Source organism: Prionailurus viverrinus, chromosome D1 (genome assembly GCF_022837055.1).
Source record: "Prionailurus viverrinus isolate Anna chromosome D1, UM_Priviv_1.0, whole genome shotgun sequence".
Lineage (NCBI taxonomy): Eukaryota > Metazoa > Chordata > Mammalia > Carnivora > Felidae > Prionailurus > Prionailurus viverrinus.
In genome coordinates, this window is record NC_062570.1 from 55,521,383 (window position 1) to 55,536,483 (window position 15,101).

At 39.6% G+C, this 15,101-nt stretch overlaps 1 protein-coding gene across 5 annotated transcripts in view; it reads right to left on the minus strand.

Annotated features, from left to right (window-relative positions):
- ACER3 (alkaline ceramidase 3) overlaps nucleotides 1-15,101 on the minus strand; it is a 190,226-nt gene that overhangs the window by 63,057 nt on the left and 112,068 nt on the right. For all 5 annotated transcript variants that reach the window (XR_007156241.1, XR_007156240.1, XM_047877779.1 and 2 more), the window contains 2 exons: nucleotides 3,121-3,173; nucleotides 822-903 (listed from right to left, as the gene is read on the minus strand). Coding sequence is in view for 3 of the 5 variants with exons in the window: in XM_047877779.1 (XP_047733735.1) it covers nucleotides 822-903; nucleotides 3,121-3,173 (135 nt within the window). In the remaining 2 variants the exon portion in view is untranslated. The remainder of the gene's footprint in view (nucleotides 1-821; nucleotides 904-3,120; nucleotides 3,174-15,101) is intronic.

The window sequence follows — 15,101 nt, forward strand, 5'->3', positions numbered from 1 at the left end:
ATAGTAAGCACTTAAAAACGATAGTTTATTATGTTCCAAGGTTCTATGCCTAGGGACAATGTAACAGTCTATTAGAAATACTTCATCACATTCTTGCCCCAGGGGCCTGGCAAACTCTTAACCATCAGTTAAAAGCCAGTTAAAAGGAGCTTTCCTTGACAAACCCAAGTAATTTTCATTCATGTGTCTTCTCATCATTTAACTAGTTCTTACCATTATTATTGTAATCATCATCTTTTGATGCAATTCTGTGCTTACATCTTTGATTTCTCTACTTGAATGTATTCCTTAAGCATAGCAACTGCTTCTTCACCGTCTTTGTATTTTCTACTGCTTGATATGATAGGTTTGCAATTCGCATTTGTTGAAATGAATTATCTCTTAATACAAAATGCACTTTACTTGAGGGAAAAAAGCACTAGGATAGGATGAGAAGTGACTATGAACTCATTATCAGGAAAAGGTTAACCATTAAAGTAGTCACAGTAGGCCCAACAGAGCAAAATCAATCACTTTCTTTTAACAAATGGGAAGTACTATGTCCATCCATGAAAAAAAGTTAATTCTTTCCCCATTGCTAATATTTGCCCTTTGACTTTTTCTCCCTTCAAATAAATAAATAAACAGATTTTTTAAAAGTTGTCTCAACTTTTTGTTGAGAAATAACACCTAAACAGGAGAAAAAGAAACAGTATCTGTGAGTTTTGTGTAGAAACATTTCAGTTTGAACAGCATGAAGCAATCACTAGAAGTAAAATGTGCCAAACTCTGCACATGGCTGGTTCACATGCTTAATCTCTTAGGAACAAAATATGACTTACTGTGGTTACTATTAAACTGAAAAGAACTAAGATAAAAAGCAGATGGTAGTTTACAGAGTTCTTCATCTTGAAACATTCAAACCTTTAAAAAAATAGAGAAAAACTTGTTTTAGAATATGTAACTAGGAAAACAAATAGAATGCTGTTTTAACGCTTGTGTACACATCTCTGGATCCAGCGATGCCCCCATTTCCTCCCAAACTCTCATCTTAGAGAATTTGCACTGCCTACTTGCACTTCCGCCAAGACGCTGGGTGAATCAGGAGTAGGCACCTGGCTTCAATTGGAACAATGAGAGGCTCTCTCCTGAAAACTTGGGAGCTTGGGAGCCAGAGACTGAATCAATTAAGTGTACAGAATCCAAGTATAAAGGCTTATGGATTGAAAATCTGACGCTGGTATTTGGGCAGCTAAATTGAATGAACAAGAAGATGAATGAGCAGAGAAGTGATCTGCATGGAGAGAAAAATAAAGCAGATTCAAAGACTTGAGACCATGCGAAGAAGGAATGGGGAGAAGAGCGGGAGACAGAATCTGCCCTTGAGTTGTAGCCAGGCTATACTTCCTGCTATTATGTTTCATCTATTTCCTCATGTCCCTAAAATAAATAAATCTCTCTGAACTCAAGCCGGCTTGGGTAGGTTTCTAAATCTTGTGAGCCATTCTGACTAAGGCACGCTATTACAGAAAATATCACTGTATTATAATGATTTCTTTTACCAGTCTCCTCAACCAGATTGTGAACAACTCGTGTGCAGGGATAAAATCTTTTTTTCATGTATCTAATCACTAGGCCCACTTAATCAACTGAGCCACCCAGGCAGCCCTAGCCCACATTATTTCTAAGATCTCTTTTACCTTTAAGTTCTGTTACTTGATGACTTATTAAAAAAAGCTCACCTGAAGGTGTTTTTCTAGATCAGGAGCAGCAAACTACCGCCCAAAGGCTCAAGCTCTTTTTGGGTAAATAACACAGTCACGAGCATTTGTCTACCTATTATTGGGGTGCCTGTAGCTTCAACACTACACAAGCAGAGATGAAGATCAACAGAGACCACAGGCCCACAAAACCTAAAATAATTACTATCTGTCCCTTTACAGAAAAAAATTCAGATGAGCTCTTTTTAATAATATATTTTCTCAAACGATTCTGATTTTTAGATATCTTTAGAAGAAAATATTCTTGAGCTAGCAATGATGATCACATCGAAAAGAACCAGATAACACATCACATAAGGCTTTAGAGAAGTTTTAAGTACTAGTGCTAGGGAACTGAAGGCATACTTAGAAGGCAAGGTTATTAAACTTTGTAGTTCAATTTCCAACTCTGACACTTACAACTACACAGCTTAGGCAAGTCACCTAAGCAGAAGCTCGGTTTATGTCCTTAGAAAAGTTACTAAATCTGTGCTTTACTTCATCATCTATAAAATGAGGATAATACCAAGTTACCTTGCACAACTGAGAGAATTAGAGATGGCTTTTACACTGCCTAGCACAATTACAGGTACAAAGGACATAAATATTATTTTTATGGCACACTATATAAAATTTTTACCTAATTTGTATACATTCAGGGTGCCTGGGTGGCTCAGTTGCTTATGCGTCTGACTCTTGATTTTGGCTCAGGTCATGATCTCACGGGTCCATGAGATGGCATTCCATACTCTCAGCATGAAGCCTGCTTAGGATTCTCTCTCTCTCTGCCCCTCCCCCGTGTTCTCTAATAAACTTAAAAATTTTTTAAATAAAAATAAATTTGTACGGGCGCCTGGGTGGCTCAGCCGGTTAAATGTCCAACTTCGGCTCAGGTCATGATCTTGCGGTTTGTGAGTTAAGGCCCTGAGTCGGGCTCTGTGCTGAGAGCTCAGAGCCTGGAGCTTGCTTCGGATTGATTCTCTGTCTCCCCCCCTCTCTCTCTTCCTTCCCTGCCCACACTCTGTTTATCTCTCTCTCTCTCTCTCTCTCTCTCTCTCTCTCAAAAATAAATAAACACTAAAAAAATTAAAAAAAAAAAAAATTTGCATACATTCATAACTCAAGGAAAGGCAGACTATGCAAGTCAAATTTAAGTAAGAGTCTATCTAAACTTTTATGAGATCATAAAAGTTAATAAACAACATTATTATAACTTCCCAGATATTATATTTTACATGAAGATCACAGAAGTTAGAACCTTTTACACTATTACAACCTCCCAGTAATATAACAGGATTAACTATATTACTTAATTCAGTATGAAGTGAATATGAATTTTAAAATGTATCAAACAACTGAATTTTAAACGTTAAGTACTTACATGCAGTACACAAATATACAACAGCTGTAAATCATTGGGAGTTCATCCAATAGCTATAAGAAACAAAGAAAGAGCACTTGAATATTGTAGAGGTGCAATTATTATACAAATAAAAATAAAACGTCAGAATGATTATGATAGTAATCTTATTATCTCTTATTATCTAATTATTATCTTATTATCTAATATCTTATTAGATATTATCTAATTATTATCTATTATCTATTATCTAATATCTTTTACTAATTCTTTCATATATTTAACATTTTACTTACTCTGAGTGTTGGGGAAGGTCATTGAAAGGAAGTGACCGTTGGTTGACCTGTGAACTGGACCTGGGCAATTGGGGGCTCCTCACCTCCACCCATCCTTGGAATAGGACTTCTGCTTTTCTTGCTCCCAGAGGCAGTTCCAAGGACATAGACTTAGACATAGTCTTAGACAATGATGTGGTACCCTTGAGATAGTGATGTTGCTGTTGAAAACACCTTCAAGGTATACCTTACTGAACCTAACTAAGGCCTCTTTATGAATGTTTAAGATTCGGTGGGCAGGTGGGGAGACCCATTGCTGCCACCCAAGACAAGCCTCGTATGTAAGTACTCTCTGCCTATTAAAACTGCCAACTACCAACCTGGAGTGGCCTGCCTCTTTCTTCTGCCTTTCTCTGCCCTCTGCTTATGGGGGTTGGTTTGTTGTTGTTGAACAAACAAGCTTATCCATCCATCTATTCTAATGTACACACCTAAACAGGACGCCTGACTCACTAGGCAGCTCAGATCAGTTCAGTACCACAAACTATGTTATCATACTTCCAGGAAAGACATATGCCTATCATCTATAGGGGTGTGGGTCCTATTAATGTTCTTTTGCATTTTCCCTTTTCCTAGAACACCTAAGATGGATAAAATGTCCACAAGTATACATTAAGAAGGGATATTAATGGCTGGGAAAGTCATTCGGTTAATCTAAGTAACCTATGTTTCTGAAAAATATTATTAGCAATAATAATTATAACTATTACGTATTAAACTACAAGCTACACACTAAGCTAAATGTTGCAGATAGGTTGTTTCTAATCCTTAAACCAATCCTATAGAAGTTAGTTGTTGAGCATATAATGAAAACAAGACATAGTCATTGCCTTTGAGGGATTCACATTCTAGTGAGGTGGAGGGAATGAAAAACGTGATTAAATATAAAGATTCCATTTTGACAACCATAAGAGTCATAAAGATTTTCCTTACAGGAGTGATACATAACCTGAGACCTAGAAAATACGCAGATATGAGTAAGATGAAGAGGGACTGAGGGGAAGAGGAGAACCCGTAAGCAGTGGAAATATAATGTGCAAAGGTCCTGTTGCAGGAAGGGGATTTCAAGAAATGAAAATGTTCATTGCGATTGAAGCTTAATTAATGATGAAGAGAAAGGACATAAAATGAGGCTGGAGAGATAAGCAGCAAATAGATCAGGCAAGCGTTTTAGGCTGAAAGGGATTTTTTTTAATGTTTATTTTTTGAGAGAGAGAGAGATAAACAGAGCGTGAGTAGAGAGGGAGACACAGAATCCGAAGCAGGCTCCAGGCTCTGAGCTGCCAGCACAGAGCCCGACACAGGGCTTGAACTCATACGCAGTGAGATCATGACCTGAGCTGAAGTCGGACACTTAACTGACTGAGCCACCCAGATGCCCCAGCCGCTGAAAAGATTTAAACTAAGTGGCTGTCTTCATGAGCTTGGGCTGTTATAGCAATACCTTAGACTGGGCAGCTAAAACAACAGAATTTATTCCTCACAGCTCTGGAGGTTGGGAAGTCCAAGATGATGATACTGGCAGATTTGGTACTTGGTGAAAGTTCTCTTCTTGACTTGCAGATGGCTGCCTTCTCTGTAACCTCACATGGGAAAGGGTAACAGAGAGCAAGTTCTCTGGTCTCTTCTTAGAAGGACACTAATCCCATCATGAAAACCCCATCCTCATAACCTCATCTAAACCAAATGACCATCTTAAGGTCCCATCTCCAAATATTGTCACACACGGTTCTAGAGATTCAACATACGAGGGAACACAATTCACTCTATAGTGGTGGTGGTAGTGTGTTTAAAATATAGGTTTTATTATTTTTCAGGTATGGTGAGGCCAACAGATCAGGAGATGACTGCCACGGAAAAGACAGTTTGTTATTCACAGTTCCTAAGAGGAGGCATGCCACGCCAAGCAGGGCCACAAAGGAAAGCACCACCATCAGTCAGGAGGCACAATGAGCAAGGGGGAAGCATAGACGACAACCCTTATTGTGGTTTCCCAGAGAAAGGCAAAGTAAGGGAGGGTAAGCAGGCTTAGCATTGGCTAATTTGAATAATTTCAGCAGGCTCTAGGGGCTAGGAGCTATCTGGTACGTGGCGGTGGTGATTAGGGCATGGATTTTAAAATCTGGGTAACACAAATATGAAAGTCCTATTTCAAAACCATAAGTAGCAAAATTATGATTGGTAAAGAACACAGAGTTCCAGGATAGCGTGGGGTGTGTGTCTGAAGAGGAGTCTGAAGAGGTAGGCAGAGGCCAGATCACAGCCTGTGAGCCTGACTTATGGCAAGTATTAAAGATGTTTAAAAAGTGACATGCCTTCTGGAGACCAGGGACTATATTTTACACATCTCATTTCTAACACTTGTACAAAGCCTAGCAAACACTGCTCAAAGAATGGAAACAATTAGTTTTGTTTGTAGGAACAGTATTTGTCTTCTGGTATGACAAATGGATGGGGGAGGCAGGGACACCAATTAGGAAACAGTTACAGAAATGAGGACTGGGGATGATGGATTAAGGTCGTGGCTGTGCAGACAGCTAGAGGTAGATGTATTTGAGAGCTACTCTGGAAGTTGAATCAAGAGCTTTCAGTGTTTCCAGTAGTGAGAAAGCAGAAGAAATTAAAGATGAATCACAGGTTTTTAGCTTGGGCTTTCAGTGTAAGGTGTTTCCATTCATTGAGATAGGGAGCAAAGGAGAAAGAAGGGTAATATTTATTTTTTTTTAAATTTTTTTTTCAACGTTTATTTATTTTTGGGACAGAGAGAGACAGAGCATGAACGGGGGAGGGGCAGAGAGAGAGGGAGACACAGAATCGGAAACAGGCTCCAGGCTCTGAGCTATCAGCCCAGAGCCTGACGCGGGGCTCGAACTCACGGACCGCGAGATCGTGACCTGGCTGAAGTCGGACGCTTAACCGACTGCGCCACCCAGGCCCCGAGAAGGGTAATATTTATAACCAGAACATGTATTATTTACAATAGCATGTAAGCTATTTTTGTTTTTGTATTATAAGGAGAATTATAGATGAACAAACATTTTTCTTTGGTTTTGTTTTCTAGGATAAGTATGAGAAATTTATTTTTTTTTACTTATGAGAAGAAGATGAGTACTTTTTTTATACTAGCATCTATTTTTTTCCACTATCAATCATATATGCTCAGTAGAGAATACCTAAAAATCTCTTCTAATATTAAAATTCTATGATTCTAAATTATTCTTTGGTACTTTCCACTTTTCATTTGAAGTCCTCTACTAGTGTCTCTACTCCTCCTCTAATGTTTTTCTCAAACCCAGTCCCAAATGCATTGCTTTTGGCTAGTCGCCAAAAGTATGTGACACATTAATCCTGAGAAAGGAGTTAGTCATAGCTTACAATATTACCCTTCACTGAGGCACACATAATAGTACTCAAAGGAATGAATCACTAACAATGAATCCATAATGGTGGTTTCAGGCACTCTGACTAGCTAAAGAAAAAGGAAGGAAACTATTACTTATGAAACACTTATTTACCAGATCCTATGATGACACTTTCACAAATGCCCATCAATTGATCCTCACAATACTCCTATAGGTATTATTAAATCCATTAGATAGATGAAGAAACAAAAGCTCAGCAAAATTAAGTGGTATATCTATGCTCAAACAGCCAGCAAAGTGGTAGTAGAATTGGAACTGGAGCCCAAGAGCCACCTGGCAATAATAAATCTAAAGAAAATACCATCCAAGCTCCAAATTGTTCTTAAGAGAGTAAGACAGAACTGTCAATATCTGCTTGTGCCCAGTGTAGGCAGAAGTAAAGACTAGGCCTCCAATTTCTCTTACAGCTATAACAAGCTGGTGAAATTGTTCACTGACCACCAGGGTCAGCTCAGTGGCAACACTCTCATTTCTTTTTTTTAATTTTAATTTTTAAATTTACATCCAAGTTAGTTAGCCTATAGTACAATAACAATTTCAGGAATAAATTCCACTGACTCATCCCCTATGTATAACACCCAGTGTTCATCCCAACAAGTGTCTTCCTTAATGCCCCTTACCCATTTAGCCCATCCCCTTGCCCACAACCCCTTCAGCAACTGTTTGTTCTTTATATTTAACAGTCTCTTATGTTTTGTCTCCCTCCCTGTTTTTTTTTTTTTTTAATTTTTTTTTTTAACGTTTATTTATTTTTGGGACAGAGAGAGACAGAGCATGAATGGGGGAGGGGCAGAGAGAGAGGGAGACACAGAATTGGAAACAGGCTCCAGGCTCCGAGCCATCAGCCCAGAGCCTGACGCGGGGCTCGAACTCCCGGACGGCGAGATCGTGACCTGGCTGAAGTCGGACGCTTAACCGACTGCGCCACCCAGGCGCCCCTCCCTCCCTGTTTTTATATTACTTTTGCTTCCCTTCCCTTATGTTCATCTGTTTTGTATCTTAAATTCCACATATGCGTGAAGTACAACTCTATCATTTCTTATGTTGCTTCAGTGACTGTGCATAAAAAATGATGGCCTACCGGGGCGCCTGGGTGGCGCAGTCGGTTAAGCGTCCGACTTCAACCAGGTCACGATCTCGCGGTCCGTGAGTTCGAGCCCCGCGTCAGGCTCTGGGCTGATGGCTCAGAGCCTGGAGCCTGTTTCCGATTCTGTGTCTCCCTCTCTCTCTCTGCCCCTCCCCCGTTCATGCTCTGTCTCTCTCTGTCCCAAAAATAAATAAACGTTGAAAAAAAAATTAAAAAAAAAAAATGATGGCCTACCATAGTTGAGCCAAATTTATCCTGAAAGGAGACAAGACAGGGAATCTTCAAGGAATATTCACAATCATTTTGTATTTAAATTAGAGAGATAGGGACGCTGTTTAAAAAAGCCCTTTAATACTGATGATTCTTCCTTCCTAAATCATTGGGGAATTGGGTCATGTATCATTTCTGCACAGATAGGCAAGCACATAAAACCACACCTTTGTAGAACAAAAGGGGCAAGAAATAAGGCATCTGTCCAATCTGTCCCCAAAGTTGGTAAAGTAGTATCATAGTAATGATAAAGCACAGAATCTACAATCTCAGGTTCAAAGGCTATCTGGTCCATTCCAATGCTGTTAACTTGGTAACAATCTTACCAACAATTAAGTTGATACACAAATCAAAGTGTGTCCCACCTCTTCTCCAAATCTATTAATGGCTTATAGGGGATAAAGTTCAAGAGGCTTAGATTTGGCCTCTGGTTAGTTTCCCAAAACACATCTCTTACCATTTAGTTCAAGGCTGCCCAGAGCAGGTGCTCAACAATGCAACAAATGTTAGCTATTGTTACTGGCAGCACTATGGCCGTCATTACCACATATTCCCACTCCATCCATGGCTACAGTGTATTAATTGCAGTGCCCCGAGATGCCAGACAAACTCAACTCTGTGGGTTCTAGATGGCCTGGCAAATTCCTACCCATCCTTGAACATGCAACTCAAACATGTGTCTGAGTCATTTGCGTGAAACCCCTTTGCTGACCTACTTCCCCTAAAAAATTTCTCTTTCCATTTCCATAGTATCCTGTATGCCCCTTTACCACTGCACTCACTAGCATATTACCTTCACTACTAGACCACAGATTCCTTGAGGAAAGGACTATATCATTTTTACCTATGCATATCTGTTGCCCAGGTACCAATTTTTGAACTAATGAAAATGTTTGTCCAGCTTCTGCTTGGGCATAAGGACAGAGAAGTCAAGATCTCCGAAGGCAGCTCTTATCATCTACTGGCTCAGAAATTTTTCTCTATGTTGACCAAGGTGTCTCTTTATCTTTAACCCCACTAGAACCACAAAGAATAAATCTAATCCTTTTCAACATGTCAACCCTTCAAACACTGATTCATAAAACATTCATGTAGGGGATATACCAAGGTCAACAGAGACAGTTCCTGCTCTTGGGTAACTCACATTATGATAGAGAAGAAAAACACATAAATATATTTATGAGACAACAGATAAGGGAAGTAACAGAGAAGCACAGAGTGCTGTGAAAGAACATATGAAGGGTACATATCCTACCCTGGGGCTGTGGAAGGCCGCCTAGAGGAGCTGCTGCTTTGGCTGAGACTTTAAAGGACGAACAGGAATTGTCCATGGGAGAGAAGGAAGTGCAACAGGGCCAGACATGAAAAATGCAGAGAACTGAGAGAATCTGCTATGTACAGCTGAGTTGGGGGAACTGGGCATGTCTTCTCTTCTTCAGGCTAAATATTCTCAGTTCCTTCTCCTCAAGCATCAGGACTAGATTTTTAGTTCTATTTTTTTAAATTCTATTTATTTATTAAGAGAGAGGGAGAGAGAGAAGGTCGGGGGGGGGGGGGGCACAAATAGGGGAGGGGCAGAGAGAGAGAATCCCAAGCAGGCTCTACGCTGTCAGCATAATCTCACAACCATGAGATCATGACCTGAGCCAATATCAAGAGTTACACATTAACCAACTGAGCCACCCAGGTGCCCCTATATTTTTAGTTCTTTCACCATTCTGGTATTTTGCATTTGAACACAAGCCAGGTCAGTCCTCAGAATTGAATATTGTCATGATCTATTCAGCACACAGTAGGAGAGCCTACTTCTTCCTTCGCTCAGATTCTTAGTCTCACCTTGTCTCAGCACATTCATGCAGCTGTTTGTTTCTTTGTTTTTATTACATTTTTTAAAGGATTGTTTATTTTTGAGAGAGAGAGAGAGATAAAATGTGAGCGGGGGAGGGGCAGAGAGAGAGAGGGAGACACAGAATCTGAAGCAGGATCCAGGCTCTGAGCTGTCAGCACAGAGCCCAACATGGGGCTCAAACCCACTAACTGTGAGATCATGACCTGAGCCGAAGCTGAACGCTTAACCAACTGAGCCACCCAGGCGCCCCAGTTGTTTCTTTATATATGTGATAGACACACACTACCTTCCAGGGTTACTATTTTAGGAATAGCATGAATGGACAACAGGAATGATTCTAGAGATTTTAAAACTTATCTAGTTCTTAGAAAACATGTGCTTAAGGGAATGTCAGAGGTTGCTGTATGCATGGAATTAGACTAGGTATGTTTTGTAAATTGTTCTGGCTACCTGTTATTGTATAGCAAACCACCTTAAAACTCAGTGGCTTAAAATACTAATATTTACTTTGCTGATTAGTATGCATTTTGAGCCGACGTGGGAGGGAGAAGTTCATCTCTCCTTCACTCAATGTCAGCTGGGACAGCTCAAAGGCTGAGGGCTGGAATCATCTAAAGATTCACACACTCAAATTTTGGGCAGTTGATGCTGGCTGCAGTCTGGGGACTTCAGGTGAGGCTGTGGCAGCAACATCTATACATGGCCTTTCCACATGGCTGACTGGCTTCCTTACCACAAGGTGCTGGGTTCCTAGGGTAAGCATCCCAGGAGGATGAGGAAGAAGTTCTTCGCCTTTTGTGACTCACCCTTGGAAGTCATATAGCTTCCTGTCCACCATAGTAACAGTCCTGCCCAGATTCAAGGTCAAGGATCAGAGATCCTACCTCTTGAAGAGAGTCGATGTCACATTGTAATAACAGCGGGTGAGATGAGATATACTGGTGTTAACATCTTTGGAAAATACAATAATCCGCCACATAAATAAAACTCAAAACTGAATTAAATACCTCCACCCCCCCTTCCAAGAACAGGAGGTAGTCTGCTTTAGGATGAAGGGTATTCAGATTGGCTTATTATCATTACTATTCCTCCAAAGCACCTTTGGAATCTTTTAAAGTCTCTTTTCTTTTAAAACAAGCATAAACATGTATTTTCTTTATTGCAAAAGTATTTTATGCTCATTATAGGAAATCTGGAAAACACACAAATGAAATATAATTCTCTATAATCCCATACATAATCCAGGGATAACTACTATTTAATACTTCAATGCATCTCTTTAGTTATTCACTCATGTGGTTAAATGTCCGTCCTTCCTTCCTTCCTTCCTTCCTTCCTTCCTTCCTTCCTCATTCCCTTCCTCCCTTCCATTTACATATTTATTGGGCACATGCCATGTGCCAGCACTAGTCTATATGCTAAAGTCCAGTGGTATTTAAGATAAGTGAAATCTCTGCTGTCAAGAAGTTTACATTCTAGTTGAAGACTACAAATAAGGTAAATTCAAATGGTGATAAGTGCTATGAAAAAAGTAAATGTCACTTGTGGAAAGGACTGCTCTACATAAAGTGGTTATAAAAGGCATATCTGAGTAGGTAACATTTGCACTGAGGAGCCAGAAGGAAGCAGACATGCAAAGATATGAGAGAAAAGTTTTGCAGCAGAGGAAACAGCAATCACAAAGGCCATGAGGCAGTGTCTGAAGAACAGTAAGGCCAGTATGGCTGGAGTGCAGTAAACAACGCAGAGGAACAGTAAAAACTGAAGTTAGAGAACTAGACCAGGGCCAGATCATGCAGGCCATAGTAGAGAACTGAAATTTCACCTGAAGTGCAAAGGGATGTCTTGGAGAGCTTTAAGCAGAAGAATGGTATGATCTAAAATGTTAAAGACTACCTTGGATGGTTGGAGGGGCAACTGTTGACTACTGCAGTAGCCAAGAAATAAGATGGTGATAGCTTACACGATGTCCAGTGAGGTAAGGAAAAAGAATAAGGGAGTTTCCTTTTACCTAAAGGAAAACTGGAAAGTCAAGACAAGTATTTCACAAAGAAAAAAGCAAATATCGTGTAGAATGCTATAGAGAGGTCAAATAATAAGATAGAAATGTATCTACTGGATTTGGCAAGATGAAGGTGACTGGTGACCTTGACAATAGCAGTTTCTGTGAAATGAAGGGAAGAAAATACCTAACTGTAATAAGAGGAAAACAGAGGGAGGTAAGTGTAGAGAGAGCAAAGACACTCGAGTGGTTTTGATTTGAAAGGGAGCCAAAACATGATTCAACAGCTGGGGCTGGACACAGGGTCAAGGGAGGAGTAATTTTTAAAAGACGGGAGTTATTTGAGTATGTTTGTATGCAGATGGCAGTGAACCAGTGTAGTGACTTTCTAAAGACCATGGTGGAGCCAGAGACTGGGATGGAGTTTATAACTGCAGGCATGAGTCTTTGAGGAGGTGGGAGGGGAGACTGGCCTTTGATAGGAGTTGGAACATTTCTCCCACAAAAACAGGAGGAAGATGATAGTGGTAGAAACATGAGGATGTTTCTTACTGATTTCTTCTATATTTTTGGTGAAATATTGAAGATATTAGTGAGGAGAAAGGGAAACGAGGCAAAAAAGATATAAAAAGAAATCCAAAAAAGAAAGAGGGACAAGTATGAAATAACAGTTCTGAAGAACACAAATGGAAATTGTCAGGGAAATGTAATGGTACTGTCTTATGGCACTGAGCGGCTATTTGAGTTTTCGTTCAATAATTTAAAAGTGAGGGGGTGGCTGGGTGGCTCACTCGCTTAAGCACTGACTTTGGCTCAGGTCGTAATATGACGGTCTGTGAGTTCGAGCCCCGTGTCAGGCTCTGTGCTGACAGCTCACAGCCTGGAGCCTGCTTTGGATTCTGTGTCTCCCTCTCTCTCTGCCCCTCCCCTGCTCACGTCTCTCTCTCTCTCTCTCTCTCTCTCTCTCTCTCTCTCTCTCTCAAAAATGAATAAACATTAAAAAAAATAATTTAAAAGTGAGATAATTTAACAAAGGGATATAATTTCTATGAGCAATGTTTAGTTACTCAGTTCAGGCACAGGATATGCAGATAACTTAGCTTGATCTGGGTTGAATACTGCTCAGGAAGCAAGGGGCAATATTGAGAATATTTATATGGGTAGGTGGGAGTTACTGTAATTTTGGGCCACAGATTACAAACTTTGTAAAAAGGGAAAAGAAATGAAGCAAAATGTACTTCCTTCCAGTCTTTTTTCTATTGTTTATAAGATTGATTTTACATTACACAAAGTTTTGTCTTTATGACAGTTTCCCATTTTACTGGTCTTCAAAATATTATTTATTTATTTAATTTTTAAAGATATTCAATCAGAGGGGCACCTGTGTGGCTCAGTTGGTTAAGCATCTGACTCTTGATTTCAGCTCAGGTCATGATCTCACAGTTTGTGAGATTGAGCCCCACATGGGCTCTGGGTTGACAGCATGGAGACTGCATAGGATTCTCTCTCCCTCTTTCTCTCTGCCCCAAACCCCGCGTGCCCACGCTCTCTCTCCCTCAAAATAAATGAAGAAACATTAAAAAAAAAAAGACACTCAAACAGAGATCATTTTTTCTTTATTTTATTTTTTTTAAGTAACCTTTATGCCCAATGTACAGCTTGAACTCACACCCTGAGATCAAGAGTCACATGCTCTACGGACTGAGCCAGCCAGGCGCCCATCAAAATATTATTTTAAATGGCTATAGTACACTTCAACACATAGTTATATCATAGTATATGTAACAGTCTCCTTTTTGTTAAACATTTAGATCATTTAAAAACTGTATCATGGGAGCGCCTGGGTGGCGCAGTCGGTTAAGCGTCCGACTTCAGCCAGGTCACGATCTCACGGTCCGTGAGTTCGAGCCTCGCGTCAGGCTCTGGGCTGATGGCTCAGAGCCTGGAGCCTGTTTCCGATTCTGTGTCTCCCTCTCTCTCTGCCCCTCCCCCGTTCATGCTCTGTCTCTCTCTGTCCCAAAAATAAATAAACGTTGAAAAAAAATTAAAAAAAAAAAAATAAAAACTGTATCATGTGTAACACTGTCACATGTGTAACACACTTGTAAAACATCTTTTCCCTATCTTTGATTACTTTTTTAGGATGTATACGTATATGTAGGAGTACAATTACTGGGTCAAAGAACATGTACAATGTTTTTCTTTAAAAAAAAAATTAAAACAACTTCAAGGTACAGAAAAGTTTGAAGGGAAGTACAAAGAACTTTACTCTCTCTGAACCATTTGAATAAGTTGCTGACATGAGGTTCCATTACTCCCAAGTACTTTAGTGTATGTATATTTCTTACAAAGATATTCGCTTGGATTATATGCCTTGACCAAATGAAATTTATCACAGGAATGCAAGATTGGTTCAACATAGGAGAATCAATCAATGTACTAGACTATACTAACATAATAAAGGAGAAAAACCACATGGTCATCTCAAGAGATTCAGAAAAAAAATATTTGAAAATGCCAACATCTTTTCATGATAAAAACACTCAGCAAACTAGGAATAGAATGGGAACTCCCTCAGCCTAATAAAGAGCATTCACACAAAACCCCAGCCAACATTATAACTAATGATGAAAAACTAAAAGCTTTCTTCCTAAGATCAGGAGCAAAACAAGGATGTCTGCTCTTTCCACTTCTATTCAACAGTGTACTAGAAGTTCTATTCAGGGCAATTAGGCAAGAAAAATAAGTAAAAGGCATCCAATTGATAAGTAAGATATAAAACTGTATTTGCATATGACACGATCTTGTATTCAGGAAACCCTAACAAATCCACATATGCATACACAAAAAACTACTAGAGGTAAAAAAAAAAAAAAAAAAAGGTTCAGCAGTGCTGCGGGATACAAAAATATGCAAAAATCATTGTTATTTCTATAAATTAGCATGAGAAATAAAAATGAAATTAAGAAAATTCTATTTACAATAGCACCAAAAAATACATTACTTATGAATGAATACATTTAACAAAAGAAGTCAA